The sequence below is a fragment of the Spinacia oleracea genome, chromosome 5 (assembly GCF_020520425.1).
Source record: "Spinacia oleracea cultivar Varoflay chromosome 5, BTI_SOV_V1, whole genome shotgun sequence".
Taxonomy (NCBI): domain Eukaryota; kingdom Viridiplantae; phylum Streptophyta; class Magnoliopsida; order Caryophyllales; family Amaranthaceae; genus Spinacia; species Spinacia oleracea.
The window spans coordinates 5,788,256-5,808,251 of NC_079491.1; the positions used below are offsets into that span (position 1 = coordinate 5,788,256).

The following is a 19,996-nucleotide window of genomic DNA, read 5'->3' on the forward strand; positions in this document are numbered from 1 at the left end:
TCGGGAAATGTCATTAGCAAGGAGAACATATCATTAAGCAATAATTAAGTTTGAGACTTATAATGACATGAAGTGCAAATGTTTTTAGCAAGGAGAACATATCATTAAGCAATAATTAAGATTGAAACTTATATTGACATGAAGCGCAAATGCTTTATTTATTTGTTTTATTTTATCTTTGTATATGTATCGAAATATATATTATAACTGATCATTTGACCAAATTGGTAAAAAGAAAAGTGGATGTTGTGCGATAAATTGGTAAAAAGAAAGTGTCTCATACGATAATTTGATAAATTTAAATCACAACGACGACAAATAAGTCACAAAAATTGTCGGAATTGAGAAAACTCAACCGCTCGAGTCGCACGCGCCTAGTATTGTCCCCCCCCTATTTTCCCTTTATTTCCCTCCCATTTAATTTCATGATTAATACTTAGGTTGACAAAAAAAAGATCCTACGGAGTAATTAGTTTTCTCCCTCTTCTCCTTCTCCTCCATTTTCTTGCTTACACGCCGTTGCTGAAGATTCGTTCATTGGAGCAGAGTTACTGAGTCGACTCAACAAAAACAAGGGAAAACCATCATTAGTACAAGGATCTGGCGTGGTAAAGGTGAATAACCCTTCAACTAGTTTTTCTCACCCACTTCACATCTCATCCTTTTTCACTGCTTCCCATCCTCGAATTGCTGCCAAAGGAATTGCCCCTTTCACTAGCTTTTCCCCACAATTACTTTTTTGAAACCCACAAATCCACAATGGAGGAGAAGGAGAATAGGACAATGGAAGGAAAGTGGAGAGGAGACTAGGAATGGAATTTAAAAAAAAGAAAAAATACGGTAGTTGATCATGAAATTAAATGAGAGAGAAATGAGGGAAAAAGTCGATAAAAATGATATTATGATCGCGAATTTCACGTAGTTGAGTTTCTCAATTCCGATCAGTTTTCTGACTTATTTGTCGCCATTGTGATTTAAATTTACAAATTGTCGCCTACGATACTTTTTTTACAATTTGTCACGTAACGCCCACTTTCTTTTACCAATTTGGTCAAATAGCCTATTATAACTACAAGTATAAATATTTGTAGTATGGAGTATGTATCTAATGATACACTGCATATTTTGTAAACGTCTAACCTCAAGAAATGCGAATAATTGACTACAATACTGAAGGGAAGAAGTATAACATACAACTCATTTAACAATACCACACAACTTTTACTTCTAATCCTTCAACTTAAAGCTAGAGTACATGATAAAACCACTTGAAAAAAGATAATTATGTAATCGATATTACATCTTTTAAGATATAACTCTTACCAATTATACGAGTTGTCAACTTGTCAATCCTTATTTTATTGTTTTTTAACGGGCCAATCTGTAATCGAGTTATGCAATATGGAGTATAGGGATGTCAGTGGGCGCGGGTTTCGCGGGAGACCTGCCCCGCATCCGCCCCAAGTAGGTGGAGATGGAGGTAGGTTTGGCGGGTGATGGGGCGAGGATGGGTATAAAGATCGTACCCGTCATGGGTGAAGGGATGGATGTGGATTTTGTGTTGAACCCGCCCCATTCCCCCCGCCCCGCCACATCCCATTTGCCCCGCTTCATACCCGCCATGGGTGATGGGGTGAGTTTGGATTTATTTGCATGTTTAGGTGATAATGTGAATTTATGTGAGATTTTTAAGTTTTTTGTTTGGATTTCTTTTTTTTGTTATGACGGGTATTTTTTCTGATTACACATGTTACTTTAGTCATAAGGTATTTTTTTGCTAAAGTTATCTTTCATTACTCCGTATATATGGAAAATATTTGCTAAATAAGAAAAATTAGGCGGGTATTGACACGGGTACCCGTATACATGGAAAATATTTGCTAAATAAGAAAAATTAGGCAGGTATTGACACGGGTATGGAGTGGGGATAAGATGGGGATAATACCTAGTTGGGTGATGGGGCGGGATGAATTTTAATTTATACTTGTTGGGGCGGAAATGGGGATGAATTTTGTATCCGCCTTAAATAATGGGGCAGAAATAGGGATGGTATTTACACTAATATAAACCTGGTCCAGCGTGGACCAGGGCAACGGAGTAATTTGTATGGGCAATATGTGTAACTGTCACGTGACAGTTATTTTGTGATTTTAAATAGTAACTATATGCGTATTATAGTAACTATGTGTTTTAAAGAGTTACTATGTGTTTTGTAGAGTTTAAATGCGATTTGTGTCTAACCCACTTTATATACGTTTTAAACTTTTTTATTTTTCAAAATTTCAGATCTACATTCTGTTCATTTCTCTTTCATTTCTCTCTCTTCATTTTCTCTCTATGCTTTTCAAAATTTAGCCCAAACTTCTAGGTTTTGTTCGATTTTCTTCGAAATTATCTTACAATTCTTACAATTGTATCTATTAGATGAGGAAAAATTAGAGGAAGTAGTAGATTAAGAAGGAGGTTCGTCGCTACCGAAACCGAATCGGAGAATTTACGCTCGTCTACAAATCTTCGCAAGAATTTTTAGAGATCACATTTGAGTTTGTTGTTTTTTAAAGAATTTTAAGTCTATTTTTATTTAAAATTGAAAATATTTGTTGTTTTGGAGAAATTAATGTTTGTGTTTTGCCGAAATATCGTTTTCACTTCGTGAATTCGATTAGTGACTTCACGGTTTTAAATAGTAACTGTAAGAGTAATACAGACTATGTGGTTTAAAGAGGTACTATGTAATTTTAATGGTTACTATATGTGTACAATGATTACTATATTATTTTAATGGTTACTACATGTGTACAATAGTTACTATATGTGTACAATGGTTATTATTTTGTTGAGTGATTTGAAATGTGTGTTGTTTTGTTGAAATTAAGGTTAGTGTTTCACATAGTTAGTATATAAATTATATAGTTACCTTTAATTTATGTTGCGAAATAGTGTTTTTAATAGTCACTGGAATGTTCGTTGTGTTTATGTTAGTAGTAGTTTTTAGAGCTAGTAACTATATTTTTTAAAAGGTTACTATAACTTTAAAACAGTAACTATGTGTTCAAAATAGTTACTATATTTTTTAGAAAGTTATTATAAGTTTAAAACAGTAACTATGTGTTTAAGATAGTTATTATGTTAACAGTTAATAGTGACTTTTTGATAAATAATAGTTACTATACGATTACATTATGTACTATGTTATTTAGAGTATGTTTTTGTTCGCTTCTTAGATAGTGGTTATATGATTATAATGGTTACTATATGTGTACAATAGTTACTATATTATAATAATAGTTCATATATGCATGTTTTATATAATTACTATATTTTTGAATTAGGTACTATGTTTATTTTATCATGATTTGTTACCATATGTTTATTTTCTTCAATAGTATTTGTATGTTTTATATAGTTATTATATGTTTGAAATAATTACTATTTTAATTTATTATGTTCTGTGCATGTTTTTGATGTTATTCTATATTTTTAGTGATAGAATTACTATATTATTATCACACCAACTATGTCTGCAACTATGTGACTACATGACCATGAATAATATTTATAGGTATTATATCTTGTATAATAGTAACCAGTGGCGGTGCCAGAAAATATGTGTTAAGGGTTCGAAAAATTAAAACATAAGTTATTTTTTGTGCAAAACGTACTTTGGCAGATTTTATTGACTTTTATGTGCAAATAATAGGTTTTATACATACTGTAGTACATAAGATAAATATTTTTAAAATAAAGTTTCAAAGAAAAGAATAAAACAAATTATTTTTTTTCTCTAGAGCATTAGATAATTTCAAAATTTGATAGAAATTTAGTAATAAGAATGTATAAAAATTTGTATTTATTAAAAGTTTTAAACTATTGCCACTTTGTGTAAGAAACAAAATATTAGTCCAACTAAAACAAGAAAGAAAAATATATCAAAGGTCCAAAATGCCTCTTGCTTGGACTCGAACCCGCGACGTGTAAGCAACAAAATGGAATTAGAGACCTCCCGCTTCGACCAATGTTCCAACCTACATATCTTGTCTAGTTGCAGCGCTGAAACGTATATAAATATTTAATAGTCTCAGAAACTATTTAACGCTTTTTTCCCCAGGCCAGTACGGGTTCAGTTGAACCCGCTGAACCCGTACTGGCACCGTCACTGATAGTAACTATTATATGTTTGATATAATTATTATGTGTATCATAATGTTCTTTTTATGTTCTTTGTTGTCCTCTATGTTATTATTAATAAGAGGTACTATGTTATGATCACGTTAACTATATGATCATAACAATAACTATATATGCAACTCTGCTAATATATGACTATCATTAATATTAAAATATACTATATCATAGTAACTATATGTTTTTAATAGTTACTATGTTATCATTTTGTTCTTTTTATGTTTTTTTTGTCTCTATGTTATTAGTAATAAGAGTGACTATATTATTATGACAGTAACTGTATGACTATAACAATAACTGTATATGCAATTCTACGAATATCTTACCATCATTAATTATAAGAGTTACTGTATGATGCATAATAGAAACTATATGTTAAACACAGTTACTATGTCATTTTTTCACACTTAAATGTTAAATTATTAACTTAGTTTATATATTATTAATTCAGAAATACAAAGATGATTCATCTAGAATTGAAGTCGTGCGAAGAATAACTCCTGCAAGGAAAACAAAAGCAGGAGAAGAAGAAGAAAATTTTGACAACAATGAAAACCAAGGACGTGGTAGAGAAAAGAGAGGACACGGACGTCGAAGGAGAGGACGTGTTGGTGTAAAGAAGGGACGTGGATGTGGCGATTAGTACTTTTTAGTTCAAAAACATTTGAGTTTAATGTGTCTTATTGAATAGATGTAAATAATTAGAATGTCGTAGCTAAAAACAACTAATCACGTAGTTAATATTTTCTTAATTATTGTTCAAGAGTTATAATTACTCTTACTTTCTATATAGTTACTTTTTTTTTTATTTCAGTAAATATATGAAATAATAGTAACTATAATCGAAAAAGTTAATATATTGTTTATTTTAAATATACTTCGGAGTAATTGTTCTACAGTTAAAATTATTTTTCTATATGATTTAGTTACTCTTTAGATAAAATAGTTATTCTTATCGAAATGGCTATATTATTATTTTTTCATAGTTAATATTATGAAGATATAGTTACTTTACAGAACATATAATTACTCTTTGTATAAAATAGTTATTCTTATCGAAATGACTCTATTATGAAGATATGTTAATTTACAAAAATATCCTGATCCACGTTAATTATAGCATGGACCGAGTCCATACAAGTGAAATTATAGAGATGGAGGGACCTGCATGGCTGCATCCGCATTCGCATCCACCCCACCCCTCCCCTCCCCATTTACATTCCTAGGAGTAGTTATCTTTGTGGATTTGTAAACCTATCTCCATAACTTTATAGAGAAATTACGGAGTATCAGTTAAAGAAAATAAAAAAGTAAAATAAGAAAAAAGGAAAAAATTCCAAAATAGATTTTCCCTCAAAAAAACTCCAACTCGTTGCTCCTCCGCCTTCAACTCCTCCATCTCCTCCGTTCTCCGCCTTCAATCTCTCTCATCAAAACCCTAACTACTCCCCTTCAACAAAACCACCACCTTCTAGTTTTATCACCAACTCCTATAGTTAGCGCCACCGCCATTGTAGGTTTTCAATTCGAAGGACCCACAACCACCTCTCTGCCGCCGCTATTCTCAGTTTGACGGCACTGCGTATGCTTTTTTCTTCATGTATTTTCTTCACTCGTATATTTTGTAGCGATTGTTTTGAATTTTCTGTTGATTTTAACTGTTTTATGGATCTGAAAAGTGTTTTTTCATGTGGGGATGATGGATTTCGCCTGAGGTCTTTCCTTTTTTGCTATTTCCTTTGATGGGCCGACTTCAATTTTCGATGATCATGCCTGTCTTTTTATCACTTTGTGTTAATTTGGGCGGTTGTTCTTTGTTTGAGCTGAATTGTGGATTGAATTTGTATCTCGTTGATGATTAAAATTGATTATAGCGGAATTCGACGTATAAATTGGACGAGGGGCTGATTTTTCCTTGCATTTCTTGTTAATGATTATCAAAAGAATTGGGGAATTCAGGAGTTAAAATGATGAAATCTTGTTCATTATCCTGTTAGGTTTTTTGTTGGCATGGTTTTATGTTTAATTAGTTTATTAGCTGTAAATAGTGAATTATCTTGTTTTCACTTAGTTTTTATTTTATTAATTAAGTGATGTGTTTGTAAAGAGTGAGTAGAAGCAGAAAAGAGCAAAAAATTTACTCGCTATAATGTTCCTGGCCAGAAATAACTCTTGCTTTGACCTAAGTCAATTCTGTCAGGAAGCCACATTAAATCCCAATCTTTTTTGCAAGTACATAACTTTCTTAAGTTGCTGCTGTATTTATTTGGGTTTTTTTAAGATAAAATCATAGAATTGATGCATTGTTGGTTTTTGTACATAAAAATTAAAAAAAAACTGAAATTCCGGGACAAGATTAAATCCATATTAGGCTATCATTACCTAACTCTGAAATATCTGATATGTACTGCTGCAATGGTTACACTGGTTTATAAACCATTGAGTACATCTACCACTTGCATGAAGTAAAAAGTCCGTTAGCCAGATTAAACTGTCTAATTCTTGATTTTCACATACAGCAGGATGGCAACTGGGATTTCTCAGGAAGACGGAGAGAGGAATCCTAGAGGAGCTACGCGGTCATGGGGACCTGCCGCCTCAGGACAATCAGTATCAACTAGTGGCAGTGTGGGATCACCGACCAGCCGTAGCGAAGCTGGAATGACAACACCAGCTCGTGACAGTACTGTTCTTAGACTAAGCCACCTTGAGATTCACGGTGATGAATCTACCTCTCAGGCTGCTGTTGTGTAAGTCTTGTATCTTCCATTTTAAGTTGCTATACGGTTTCTGTGATGGTAACCTGTTCCTTTTTATTCGTTGGTTCGTTATGTGCTACGTAGTACTTTGTTTTTCCTTGTTAGCCTTCTGAATGGTATCATTGTTAGGTTTTGCATGTCTTGGTGTGGTTTCTGTATTTCTGCTGCTATTTGTGTTGCTATGTGTTATTTCATTCACCAGATTTTTCTTCCTTCATACATTACATTGTTTAACCTCTAAACAGGAGTAAGAAGAAAAAAAGAGGTCAACGTGCAACTGGAACTGATAAAAGTGGTCGTGGACTTCGACAGTTCAGTATGAAAGGTAAACAGCATATCCTCATAGATGAAAGTTTCCTAGAAAGTCATAACATACTCCCCTGTGTAATTCCTACAACTCTTGTGTTCTTGATTTGTGGTGATCAACCTATTGGCTATGTACATGACTATGTTGTTTATCAAAATTATTAGTTTGCGAGAAAGTGGAGAGCAAGGGAAGGACAACATACAACGAGGTCAGCTTCTTTGTTTGATGCCAGTATGCCACACATCTTTGCTATTTCTTGATTGACTTGATCTGTTTTCCTGCTTTGGATTGTTACTTATAGTTTCACCTCTTGCATTTTCAAATGATGTAGCTTCAGCACGTCAATGCACTATTTATCTTTTCTCTGACATAGATTGTGTTCAACAACGGAACACCTTGTGTAGGCATTAATAAAGTCTGGATACAAGCATACCTGTTCCTGCAGTATTGTGTAACATGAGGTTGCAGATAATGGTCCGGTTTAGAAAAAAAATGTGTTTATTTAATGGCTTAGCTTTTCTGTAAACAACTTCAGTCTTTTTGCGTTTCGAATATGTTACAAGAAAAGAGGACACCATGTGACATTAAGTTACTCACTTTTGGGTGGAACAGGCCGGGAAAATTGGCAACAATATGTTTACTAGATGAGTCAAGGGCTTGAAATCTCTGTTGAAAATTTTGACATCTAGTATTTTAGAGATTTGAGTGTGTGATTTATTACATGGAATTACACGTTTCTCCATTCTGAATTTCTGATACACTGACCATACTGGTGCTAGAGAAGCCTTAAAAGGTTGAGTGGGAAATGGAAAGGAAAAAAGATGGAGAGGAATGGATCCGTGTCTAAGAAGATTATTTGTGCTGGAATACTTTTTTTTGTTGATATTGTAAGCATTTGAGGCAGTGGCCAATTGTCCGAACCTATAATAGTTTCCAATCCTATCCCTTGCCTTTCAGAACTGCTAGATATGTGATGTCATTTCACCTTTTCCATGTTGTCTGTGTTTTCGTTTTGTATTGATGCATACTAGCAGCTCCTGAGGTTGCTCATTCTTTTTGCCAAGTTGTCTTTGCTACTCATTTGTCACATGCTCGTGCTTTGAGATCTGATGATTGGAACAATCTCCAGGTAGCAGACGAACTAGTTGCTGAATATGCAGATGCAAGTAATGCTCTTGGGACGAACGAACCTGTATGCATGTTTTCCTTAAATCAGATTAGATAAATGTTACTCTTATGTGCTTGAAAATTCAGGAGACAATAACATGAAATCGCCTCTTCGTTTCAGCCAGGATATGATGAGAAAAACATTCGCCGAAGAGTGTATGACGCATTGAATGTTCTAATGGCAATGGATATAATTTCCAAGGATAAAAAGGAAATACAATGGAGAGGTCTGCCTCGAACAAGCTTGAATGATATTGAGGAGTTAAAGGTGTGAAATTCATTTGCTATTACACAGCCTTTCTTTTGAGAGGATTATTAAGTGTAAGCTTATCAGGTTGACTCTTTTTACCATTTGCAGGCAGAGCGGGTTGGACTGAGAAATAGAATAGAAAAGAAAGCTGTGTATTTGCGGGAACTGGAGGAACAAGTAATGATCCTTTTATATTATTGCCCGTTTGATTAGCTCAGGGGCTAATATATGTGCTTGTAAAGTGACAGAGTCTGAAACTTGTATTTGCCCTTCCTGCTTTCTGTGATTATTTTACTAATTCCTTTGCATCCTTGAAGTTCATAGGATATCAAAACCTCATCCAACGTAATCAGCAACTGTATTGTGATGGGAATGCTCCTACTGGTGGTGTGGCTTTACCTTTTATTCTAGTTCAGGTAATTCCAAGTGCTGAACGACACTTTTTTCTCTTTAAGTTTTGTTTCCTAAACATTCATAATTTGTACTTCGTATGCCTTTGTGAATCATAATTATTGATTGCTACTCTAAATGTTAACTGAAGTCCATAAAGGATTTTTGTAATATGAATGAAGATGGTCTCGGGGAGACACAAAATACTCAGAAATAAGAAATGTTAAAAAAATATTGGAGCTAATCTGTGATATAGATTTAAAATAAAGAATTTCTTTGTACGAAAAAGCAATGAGAAATATTAATATGAGTGGAAATGAAAAAGATTCACAAACAAGGTAAATTATTGACCAGCTAAAATCCCAGTTACATACTTACATCTACCATTAAAATACCTAAGATCTAGAAACTCTCCTATATACGTGAACCCTGCTGTCTTCTATCCTCACCCCCTTCCTCCCTTGTATAATTATCTCTCTCGTAGAGGTTCTTAGATGAGTTAGATCTTTCTCTTCATTGCTTCTTTTACTTTGCCTCAAAACTCTACAAAACCTTGAAGGAATTGAGTGGAGACAAGGGTGAGTTACAATATCGACATCACTATCTGCTTGAAAGAGGCAAGAGTAGGTATTGGCGGAGGAGAGAGATTGGGGACTACTAAAGAATAGTTTTGGCTGGTGATTATCGAGCAATTGCTGACTTCAGAGAGGGTGAGAGGTAAGTGGTCAGAGTTGTGAATGGAATGCTGAAGATGTCCATTGCCAGAGATTGTGTCTAAGGTTCTGTCTTTGCAGGAGAGGGAGAAAGGGGTTGGGGCTTTGAGGTGATCTCGTAGTTCCTACGGGGTGGAGACGATGGGGTCGGTCCATGGATTTTCCTTCCTTTTGCCGCATTTCGCTCAAAGGGTTGAAAGGAGATAGTGCATCAAGTTGTTCGCAAGGGCCAACTTGATCCTCTTCCCCAGGATCCAAGATTAGGGAACCCCAGGAGAGCCGCCGACTCCAACTACTATTCCATGTACGATCCATACTAGATCTGACCAACTGCCCATCCTACCTCCTCTACGTTCTTGACAGCCCATCTTTGTTTTGTCTCAGTAGAGTCTTTCAGTGGCATGTTTCGGTCCTCTTCCCCATTACTTAGGTTAAAGCTGGGTGGGTTCAGCGTTTTAACTCAGAAAGGCGGCTGTTTTTTCTTAGAATTTGGCGTTTCTAATTTGAAACCAAATTTCTTTATACAACTTTTCAGAGTGTTTCGAGTTTTACTTTTCTTGATGTTATACAACTTGAAAATGTTTTAGAAACTGGAATTTTGGACCCAAAGTTACATTTCCGTGCATCAGAGATCAATAATATAGAAGCCTTATGGGGATAACGTGTTCCATTGCTTGCCACTGAAATTAATAAATGAAAATGGTTAAGAGATCATTTGGTTTCTTTCTGCTGAATTTGGAGCTTGTGGTTACTAACTTACTATTTAGGGTTGTGGTTACTTGCCTTCTCCCCTAAACCCTAAACAATTTCCCTTGTTAATTGTATTCATGTAAAGCTAAATGACAAAGGAAGCTTACCTCGTGCTACTAATGTTTATGGGAAGAGTCTCTACTAAGTACTCCGTATATCTGAGTAGCTCAGTGGAAAATTTTCAAGATTTACTAGGATATTTCTTTTTTAAACCCAGACTATATTGGTCAAAAAGAGGATATGCTAAAAAGTCGGCTCAGCTCTCTCCCTTAGAAGCCTATGCTGTTGCTAATACCTCTTGGCATTACGTTACCTATGTTAGGGTGATTATTTAATGGCTCATAGCAAAAGATTGTATGACTTTATTAGTGAGGAAAATGGTGCTTTCTTGATGTTCTCGTTATATAAGAAAATCTTTCATAATAGACTGAAACAAAGCAGTGGTCATTTCGATTGATATTTTATGGTTTGAATTACAGACTAGACCAAATGCTACTGTTGAAGTGGAAATATCAGAAGATATGCAGCTTGTGCATTTTGATTTTAACAGGTGAATTGAATCCTTTCAACTTTTATTGTCTATAATCTTGAAAAAAAAGAGTGAATCCTCGGCAACTTTGCTCTAAGGCTCCGTTTGGTTTGGTGTATAATGTTTTCATGGAAAACGGTTTTCCCCTTTTCAACCATTTTATGTTTTTTGGTTTGGCAAGGGATGGAAAACAATTTTCCGAAATTCCCTCAAAGGTGGAAAAACCTTTTCCAATTGAAAGGAAGGGAAACCACATTTCCTCCTTGCTTCCCTCTTCCTTTTTCCATCAATCTTCACCCATTTTCCTTTTTCTATTATTTTTCTTGTAAAGAACCAAACAAAGGAAAACTAGTTTGAAATTTTGTTTTTTCTTGGAAAATGTTCCATTGGAAATCATTTTCCACTGAAAAAGTTTTACGCCATACCAAACAGAGCCTGAACTCACAAAGGATTTCCTCTGGCAAGGAAAAGAGAACATCCTGAAGAACAGTACAGTTTTGTTCCTGCAAATTATTTTTACCCGTTCTGCATTCTTTTTTAAACTATTGTTTATTTCCATGCAGTACCCCTTTCGAACTCCACGATGACAACTACGTCCTGAAACAAATGAAATTTTCTGACCAACCTTCTCCATGTGATGGTGGTGGGGCTTGTGATACTCCTCTGGCTATAGTGGCTAATAATGCAGGTGAAGGTGGTTCTAGCACGTTCCATCCTCAAATCTCTCAGCCATCTTCACCTGAACAACCGTATCACAACCAAATTTCTCAGCCACCATCACCACCCAAACCGTATCAACCTCAAACTTGTACGCCACCATCACCTCCATCGAACTCATACCAACCTCAGATGCTATTGCCCCCTTCACGTCCGAATACAGCAATGAAGACTCCAACATCACCACCGCTTCCTGGAATACTCAAAGCTCGTGTTCAGCATGACAAATAGACCATAGATGTTGAACCTTTTGTTTTCCGTCACATCTCCTTTTCTGTTGTGTATAAGTTCCTATCGAACGTGGCTGTATGCCATGACTCTCCCTCAATACAGCAGTTTCAGCTGGAGGGAGGTATTATTTAGGAGTGACACAAAACTAATTACTGCAGATTTATAGGAGTTTTCTGTATCATCATTTTTAATTCAAGTAATTATTCCTGTGAAATATTATGTTGTTTAATTCCATCTCTAGTAATCGTTAGTTGCTTAGTTTTGCGTTATACAGGGATAATTCAGAAGATAGGTTGCTCTATATTGAAGATTCTTCAAGACGCTTTCTGAAATTAATCTAATTTGTGTTGATTGATTGTAGATTTGTAGTACAAAATTAACCCGGTAAATATAAATCAATGTGCACAAACGTTGTTGGGGAATTGTATGGAGTAATTTTCAATACTCTTTTGTGTAACGAACTGGTTGTTGGGGAACCAATTTTTCATTTCCTGCACGTAATCTGTGATCACCTTCAAATCATCCTTTCGAGTTTCAAATGCTTATTTGCTACGACTACCATGATTCATATGGTGGGTTTGTTTTTAGTTAAGTTTTGTGTGTTTAGTTTAGTTCAAGTTGTTTCTTTGGTAAAGATTTATGCGGAATCGAAGAGGATGTCAATCTTTCGACTACAATCAGACCAATCAGACGGAAATCATATTTGTCACGGCTACAACATATCTATAGACCCCCTCGTCAATAAAGGCTGTAAATTACAACGATATGAAAAAGGGTATACAGAATGTTTGATATACTACGATCGTAGCTATGGTGAAAGAAAGTTTTTATATGGTGAAAGAAAGTTTTTATTTGATTAGATTGTTATGTATATGTTAGATTTAAATCTTTGTGTAGATGTCGTATGACCTTTTATCAATGAATTAATTTGTTTATAAAAAAAAAAAATATCCCCTGAATTTATCAAAATTACTCCCCGCCGCAATTGGCCAAATCGGATACTTTTGATCGGGAGTACTCCGTACAATTTTGGATGGCAAACACTCTGGATTGACTTGTGATGAAGTTCATTAAGAATCTGAGAAGCTTTTTTTATTTTTTGTTGCAAATGAGCAATAAATTACAAATGAAATGAGACATATTGTACACATAATTTCAGTCTTAACTACTAAACCAATACCTCAATTAGTATTTGAGGAGCCTCCAGATATCTATGTGGCGATTATATGTTAAATATAAACGAAGATGTAGTATACGAAAGTACCAAGCATAGCTACAATAGTAACGCAATTTAGAAGGTGGATCATGGTGCACACAGAACATGATGCACCTTAAGAACACTAGTATATAATTAAAAGAACATCTGGTTACGTGAAAAGAACATGAATATATAATTTTAATAAATAGTGAAATAATATGTTATTTTTTATAACAAAAAAGTGAAACATTATATTGCATGTTCTTTTGTCGTAGTATCATGTTCTTTTGGTGCACATGGTGCACCATGCGCACTGTGCACCATGGTTCATAGTCCACGGATTGTCCTGGTAAGGATGATTTCGCCGAGTCATGAGATGTTAATGAACTGAGCCTGCTCACTAACTACTCGATGCTTGAGATAGACAAACGGGTCCAGCTCGAAATCTTAATAAGAAAAACTCAAGGTATCAATAACTCGGCTCAAAAGCTCGTGAAAAGCTCTAGTTCTTGGCTCAGCTCGAGATATTTTTAATCCATGTATTTGTTATAAAATAATTTTTTTGTATAAATAAAATTTTAAACATATTTCTTAATTTACCATTTGATGATCAAGCTTCGAACCCAATCGAGCTCGGTTTGATGTAGCTTCAAGCTCGAGCTGAGCTTGTAAAGTCTCAGTCGCAGCTCGGCTAATTCACAAGTCACAACCATAGTCCCTGCTATGTGATAAGCTAATAGTTAACTGAAAATCAAAAAACTTTGTACATACTCCAGGTTTCAACTTATCAAAGAAGAGAACCAAACCTCTATCTGTAACATTCAATGGGGTTCTTTTCGATGATGAAGATGTCTCAATAAGCTTATTTTGATATATATATATACTCAGAAAAAAAAAAGAAAAAAAAAAAAAGCATCCACACACGAGTAAAAAGACATGCATATAGTATCAACAGTGCTGCAAATATATATACTCCAACTGCCATATTATACAAACTATTTAACCAAATCCCAGAATACTGACTGAGTCTGAGGCACAATCTCAGCAAAACCATAAAACAGGATACAAGTTCAAAAACACAACCATTTATTTATAATAACTGGCTTAAAAGATAGCTAGGTAGGTTTATCTTTATCTGATGTAGGATCAGTTCAGGTCTCTACTATCATTGCTCCCCAGAAATCAGATCCATCACCACGCGCGTTATACTTCCATTGTTCTTGGCTAGCAGCTTCTTGTTTATCTCTTTGTCTTCAAAACCCTGTATAGCCAAAAGGGAAAAAAAATCAACTTAAACCAAGTACAAACCAACTAGACCTGATCAACATCAGCACAGCCCAAAATTTTGCCGGTTTGGGCAGAAGTTGAGGCCCGATGTAAATTTTAAATTTTTTGGCGGGCTTTGGGCAACGTAAAACTACACTTAGTTATAAATTTGACACAGCCCAAAAAGCACGGGTTTGGGCACAAAATTGGGTCTGAATCATGGCCCGACTGATGTGATGGGCTGTTTTTATATCCCGGCCCGACAGGAACCCGACCGGCCAGCCTTTTCATCAGGCCTAAAACCAACTCAAAGGAAAGCTGATAAATTGGTTTCTCTAGCTTACCATCTCTTTCAGCTCCTCAAGCATAGGATCCCATTCAGAAACACCACAGAGCTCATCCACAGACCGCTCCAGGTCATACTCATTTACGCGAAGAACTTCTTTATTCAAGTCAATTTGCTTAAAACCCATCTCCTCCAATTCCTTCAGCAGGCACTCTTCGACGTTGTTTTTCTCATTATTATCTCGCTCAAGGTTGTTTTCATCATTCTTGGCAGTAGAAGTGTTGGAAGAAAATCCCTCGGACATATCGATGATGGGGTATAAAGCTGCAGGAGGAGCAGATGGCGGTGATTCATGGTTGTCATTAGCAGCAACATCAGGATTTGACAAAAGGGATTCCTCAGGTAATAAACTAGTATCAGCAGCCACAATAGCTGGTGATGCTGATGATGAAGCTACAGCTGAAGTGGGGAACAGCCCATCATCACTTGTGATCAGTAAATCATTATTGATCGGAAAGTTCAAATCTTCAATCTCAACATTACTTTTCTGCTCAACCACAACATTAGGTTCTTGCTCAACCATTGATGGAACCCTAACATCTTCTTCAGAGTTCAATGCAGGTTCAACCTTTACGTCTAGACCCTGAGGGGGAAGGGCTCCAGTAGTCTCGGGAGGGAGATTCAAGTCCAACCCTGAAGTACCCTCATTTGTCAAATCTACAGAAGGATCGACCTGATGGAGAAAAGGAAAGATTAGTTAATAAAAAAAGAACATTAATCACAACTAGTTTTTAACACGTGCGATGCACTGAGTTCATTCTTAATTTAAAATATTGGTTTAATTTTCTCTACACATGATAAAAGAGAGGAGGAATGAGAAACAAATATATTGAAAAAACGGTAGATGATGAGTTTCGAGTTAAATATAAATTATTCAATTGAAAATTGAAATATGAGCTACTAAAAGTAAGTTAAAATGCAACTAAATACACGATGGTTTATAAAAATGAATATAAAAGGAGAGCAGAAAGGTATGATGGTTTGAAGAAAAAATAGAAAAGCAAGACGAAATATAAAAGGACATGTGGCATCATGGTAGTAAATTTCTTGTGTTTTAAAATATTAGTATAGATAGATGTTCTCTAAATAAATAGGGTCATGAGAAGTTGAGAACAGACCTGTATTAGAACCCAAACCCGCTGCCCAAACTTATGTCCAGATGGCTCTGCCATTCTCCAATAGGAAATATACCGGCCCGGCAACTCTGGTGCAATGAAATCAACTGCTATGTCGATTTCTTTACCAACATTCACACCATCGACGGGTAACTAAAGATTTCAAAACAAAAGCACCGTCAAAAAAATTCCTAATAAACATAAGATCTCTTATGGGACAAGGTTGGGAGATGAATACCTCAATCCTTGCTGAATCAGAGGCACTAAACCGATCTCCCCCGATCCAGACAAGTTGTAGTCCATGATGCCATGGAAGTGAGCCATTGTTACGCATACGCCATATCTTGGTAAAGGGTGTCGACGGGGACATCATTGTCCCATCCATAACATTGACATCCGTGATGAAGCGACTGTCAAGTCTAGAGCGATGGTGTTTTCCTGTAGGTAGCTTCATCCATGATGGGAGCACAGGAGGGACAGGAGGGAAAGGGACGCGAAGACCCTTGAAACCCTTCAAGAGTACATTTAAAAGTAAGTGAAAACTCTTCCAAATAACAAAGTGGGAAAATTAAGTTAGGTGGGGGTGGTAATGTGATATACGTACAGGATCATAGAAGCTTTTGAAGGCCATTGGATGCCTGGAGTGGACAGGGAAATCAAATCGAGAGTAATCTGCATCATTTCCCATTCGTCCAAAGCAAATGTGGCACAAGTCATAATCATGTTTCCTGCAAAAAGAAGGTTAGTAGATCAATTTAGAAGAACAATGACAATATCCTTAAAACCACAAGATAAATCTTACACTTTGGACTTGAACCGTGGTCCGATGATTGGAAGAATCCCACAGCCATCACAGCGGACTCCTTTGTGGAAAATGGTGCCCATAGCATCAACTTTGTTGTAGCTCTCGTTGAACAGATAGGGATTTTGCCCAATTTGATCAACAAAGTTATCTTGGTCACGCCATGTCATGCTTCCAGTTGGCATGGTAACCCCTGAAAAAGGGCACTCACCTACAGGCTTGAAAGAGCTTCCACCCAATTGAAAACTCCTAGTGCCACCAACGTTGGACTTACTTGTTTCCTTCTCAGAGGAAACACGCTTTTTGACGCTACCTTTAGAGAAGTTTATCGTGTGCACACCAGCACTTAATTTTCTAGCAGAGGTTTCAATAGCCTCCTTGTTCTTCTTTTTACCTTCAGCAGTAGTCAATTTGTGAGAAGAAGGTTCAGAGGCTGCGTTCTTGCCTTTGACAGTATAAGCGCAAGCTGGGGGAAGTGGAATGGGCTCTGCTTCTCTTGTATCTTGAGGGGTACTTTTGGGAGACTGCTTCACAGAACTAGATGTTTTAGTATCAGTATGCTTTACCCCTTCACTAGTAGAAACATCAACCTGCCGACTTTGAGAGTTTTGTTTATCGCCTTCAGCCTGACTGCTTACATTAGAAGTACCACAATCAGAAGGAGATACATTCAGGTATTGCTGCCCTGTTTTCGAAAAACCATCTACAAGATCAGCAAGTATAGGAGAAGTAGATGCAGCTTTTGATGTCAACATAGTAGAGATCTTTGCAAAAGTATCACGCAGAGGCTCTGGAACAGATTTCAAGAATTCAGCAACATTAGGATTGACGGTCTGTTGCAAACTTGGCGAGGACGACTCTCTAGGGGTTGAGCTTTCACTGAATGTGGCACTAGGTTGAGCAGCCTTGTCTGTTTTCAGGCTAACAGTGATCCTAACTGGATTCAATCCCTGCCTCACCACATCATACAGATCTTCATCCTCAACAAGGGTAACCAAGTCACCATCTTCATCTTGATAAGTCAGGCTAAAATTTGCACTTGATGGCATGTTGAAAAGAGAAAAAATCTTTAGCCTCAGACCTTCCATGTTGATATCTAAGCGCTGATCACCATTAACAGGAACATTGAAACGCCTGAGCGTATCCTCGTATTTGACCTACAAAGTAATACAATGAGAGGATAAGCGTAACATCAAGCTTCAGAAGACCAATTATAACTCTGGATGACCAACAGGCAACGGGTAGTAACCAGCAATATCCAAAATTTCAAACCATGGAAGTGTAAGACCCTAGCTAACTTGATTGTAATACAGAGACTGAATGAAGTGAGAAAAATGTAACACTTGTATTAGGGTTAGTAACATGATTTTGTTCTACAAGTTTTCTACTCGTATTATGCTGGTAATCTCTCAACCCTAACATTAATCCTAAATTTTTATTCTATGTTACCCCAATACTTCATTTCAACCTCAACTAGTCAATTAACCGTGTCAAATACCCAACACCAGGACAAAGATATGACTTAAAGACACTTCATTTTGGACCAAAATCAAGCGAAATTTTACAAAACGTCCGTTTGGGGACCTGAATACATGTCTGAGGATGGTACAGGTACAAAGGGAAACGAATCCCATTAGTAGATTAGTTGATTAGGAGTCCAATTTAGTAACGATAGTTAACATCTGCTATTGATCAGGACTGGTTATTACTGTAAATGTGGTTTGGCGTTTAATCATAAAAAACAGCAAGTAATTTAGCAAAACTGATCAAAGTGATCACCAATACTCATCAGAGTTACCACGAGCTAAATTCATATGACGTGCACAAACAAGTTCGGTTCATAACTTCAAAAAATCAAAGAGAAATGATGACAACTACAAAATGCTAAAATAAATAAATCAATTTGTAGGTCTCAATAATCAACCCACACGAAAATCAACCACAAATCAATTTTTTGATTTCATCACAACATACAGGCCAAATCGAAAGGATAAAACCTAATTTAGACGAGCTATTCCCAAAATCAAAACGAAAAATCAGATAAATTTGACATGCAATTACACTTTCACACTCAATCAAACACGAATTAAACCGCAATTTAACGGACAATCAACAAATAAACAGAGAAAGTCGAAACAAAAAACAAAGAAATCCAACAATCCGAAAAATTGAAAATCGCAAAACAAAATTGATAAGAAATCCGAACCTTGATGACAACGGAGGAAGCCATGATCAGTGAACTCGAGAATCACAGGGACGAGAAATCAAAAGTAAAAAAAGCGTGCCAGTAATCCGCTTTCCTAAACCCTAATTCGAAGAGAGAATTTCAAAGGTTTGATTTTTTATCTGGAGAGAGAATTTCGGGAGATTAAGGGCAAAAAAAAACCTAATGATGATCCTAAATGATAATTGGAAATCTTGGAAATTGATCTTAATTTATGTACTCGCACTATTATCTATATTCACGCGCGTACCCGTTAGCCGCGATTATCTCTTCCTTCGTAACCTCTTGAGATTCCCAACTCAGTTTGATATTGTTTGTCTGGAAATATAAATATCTGGGTTCATTTATGGAGTTTATATAGGCTAGTGGTTGCCAAGTTGGGTATTGTGTTTCTTGTTCGAAAAGAAAGACTACTAGGCTAAGGAATGGTATTGGAGGGTAATTTGGTCATTTTACTCATGTGGAAAATGTCAATGTAACATTAAGATTGATTTAGACCTAAAAATGGTGACTTGTGGTTAATATGAAATTAGATGTGAGACGGAGTTCACACCCAAACCCAAAAAAAAAAATGAAACGGAGTGATAATCAGTTAATCGTGCTTCGAATATTTGATATGGGCACAAATAAATGATTATTTGACTTTAAATTATCTGAACACAAGTTGATAATTGAATCAAAATTGATCATAACTTAAATTGAGTTGAATTAGTTTTAGCGCATACGATGCATATGTTTTCTGTTAATTAAATAGGTTAGCCATAATTCTTTGTGCAATAAAAGAGACGAGTAACGAAAAACAAAAATATTGAAACAACGGTATAGGATGAATACAGAATATGAAATTAATTTGATGCAAATTGTTCAATTAGAATGTGAACTACTAAAAATACTACTATGTATTTTCGTAAAATTAAGTTTTAGAAAACTACAAAATATCCAAATTAAATTTACAATTGAAACAAGTTCAGTCAATTTTCTTTAAGTTTGCACGGACCACCTTTCCTCAACGTTGTGATAGAAATGGTTTGAAAAAGGGAAAAAAAA

The 19,996-nt window shown here is 35.8% G+C and overlaps 2 protein-coding genes across 5 annotated transcripts; one reads left to right on the plus strand and one right to left on the minus strand.

Annotated features, from left to right (window-relative positions):
- The first annotated feature begins 5,451 nt into the window (after positions 1-5,451).
- LOC110775083 (transcription factor-like protein DPB) lies at positions 5,452-12,227 on the plus strand. Of its 4 annotated transcripts, none has more exons than XM_021979683.2 (10): positions 5,452-5,785; positions 6,705-6,935; positions 7,190-7,269; positions 7,416-7,459; positions 8,381-8,443; positions 8,540-8,686; positions 8,777-8,845; positions 8,986-9,084; positions 11,001-11,071; positions 11,614-12,227. In XM_021979683.2, the coding sequence occupies exons 2-10, from the start codon at positions 6,709-6,711 to the stop codon at positions 11,996-11,998; spliced, it is 1,185 nt and encodes a 394-aa protein (XP_021835375.1). In that variant the 5' UTR covers positions 5,452-5,785; positions 6,705-6,708; the 3' UTR covers positions 11,999-12,227. The 4 variants fall into 4 exon arrangements, with proteins under 4 accessions (XP_021835375.1, XP_021835374.1, XP_021835377.1 ...); XM_021979682.2 differs by having other exon boundaries at positions 6,708-6,935; XM_021979685.2 differs by having other exon boundaries at positions 5,452-5,767.
- A 1,912-nt stretch (positions 12,228-14,139) lies between these two features.
- Positions 14,140-19,330, minus strand: LOC110775093 (protein JOKA2). The gene is made up of 7 exons (XM_021979697.2): positions 18,932-19,330; positions 16,726-17,882; positions 16,528-16,651; positions 16,162-16,434; positions 15,927-16,076; positions 14,807-15,481; positions 14,140-14,457 (listed from the first exon to the last, which is right to left on the minus strand). The coding sequence occupies exons 1-7, from the start codon at positions 18,953-18,955 to the stop codon at positions 14,362-14,364; spliced, it is 2,499 nt and encodes an 832-aa protein (XP_021835389.2). The 5' UTR covers positions 18,956-19,330; the 3' UTR covers positions 14,140-14,361.
- Positions 19,331-19,996: the final 666 nt, after the last annotated feature.

Excerpts from the sequence above, each read along its gene's own strand:
- LOC110775083 (XM_021979682.2), top strand. Across the intron at positions 7,460-8,380 it reads GAAGGACAACATACAACGAG|GTAGCAGACGAACTAGTTGC; the intron begins GTCAGCTTCTTT and ends AACAATCTCCAG. Across the intron at positions 8,444-8,539 it reads CTCTTGGGACGAACGAACCT|CCAGGATATGATGAGAAAAA; the intron begins GTATGCATGTTT and ends TCTTCGTTTCAG.
- LOC110775093 (XM_021979697.2), bottom strand. The coding sequence starts at position 18,955 with ATGGCTTCCTCCGTTGTCATCAAG. Across the intron at positions 17,883-18,931 it reads CTTCCTCCGTTGTCATCAAG|GTCAAATACGAGGATACGCT; the intron begins GTTCGGATTTCT and ends ATTACTTTGTAG. Across the intron at positions 16,652-16,725 it reads CCACGGTTCAAGTCCAAAGT|GAAACATGATTATGACTTGT; the intron begins GTAAGATTTATC and ends TTCTTTTTGCAG.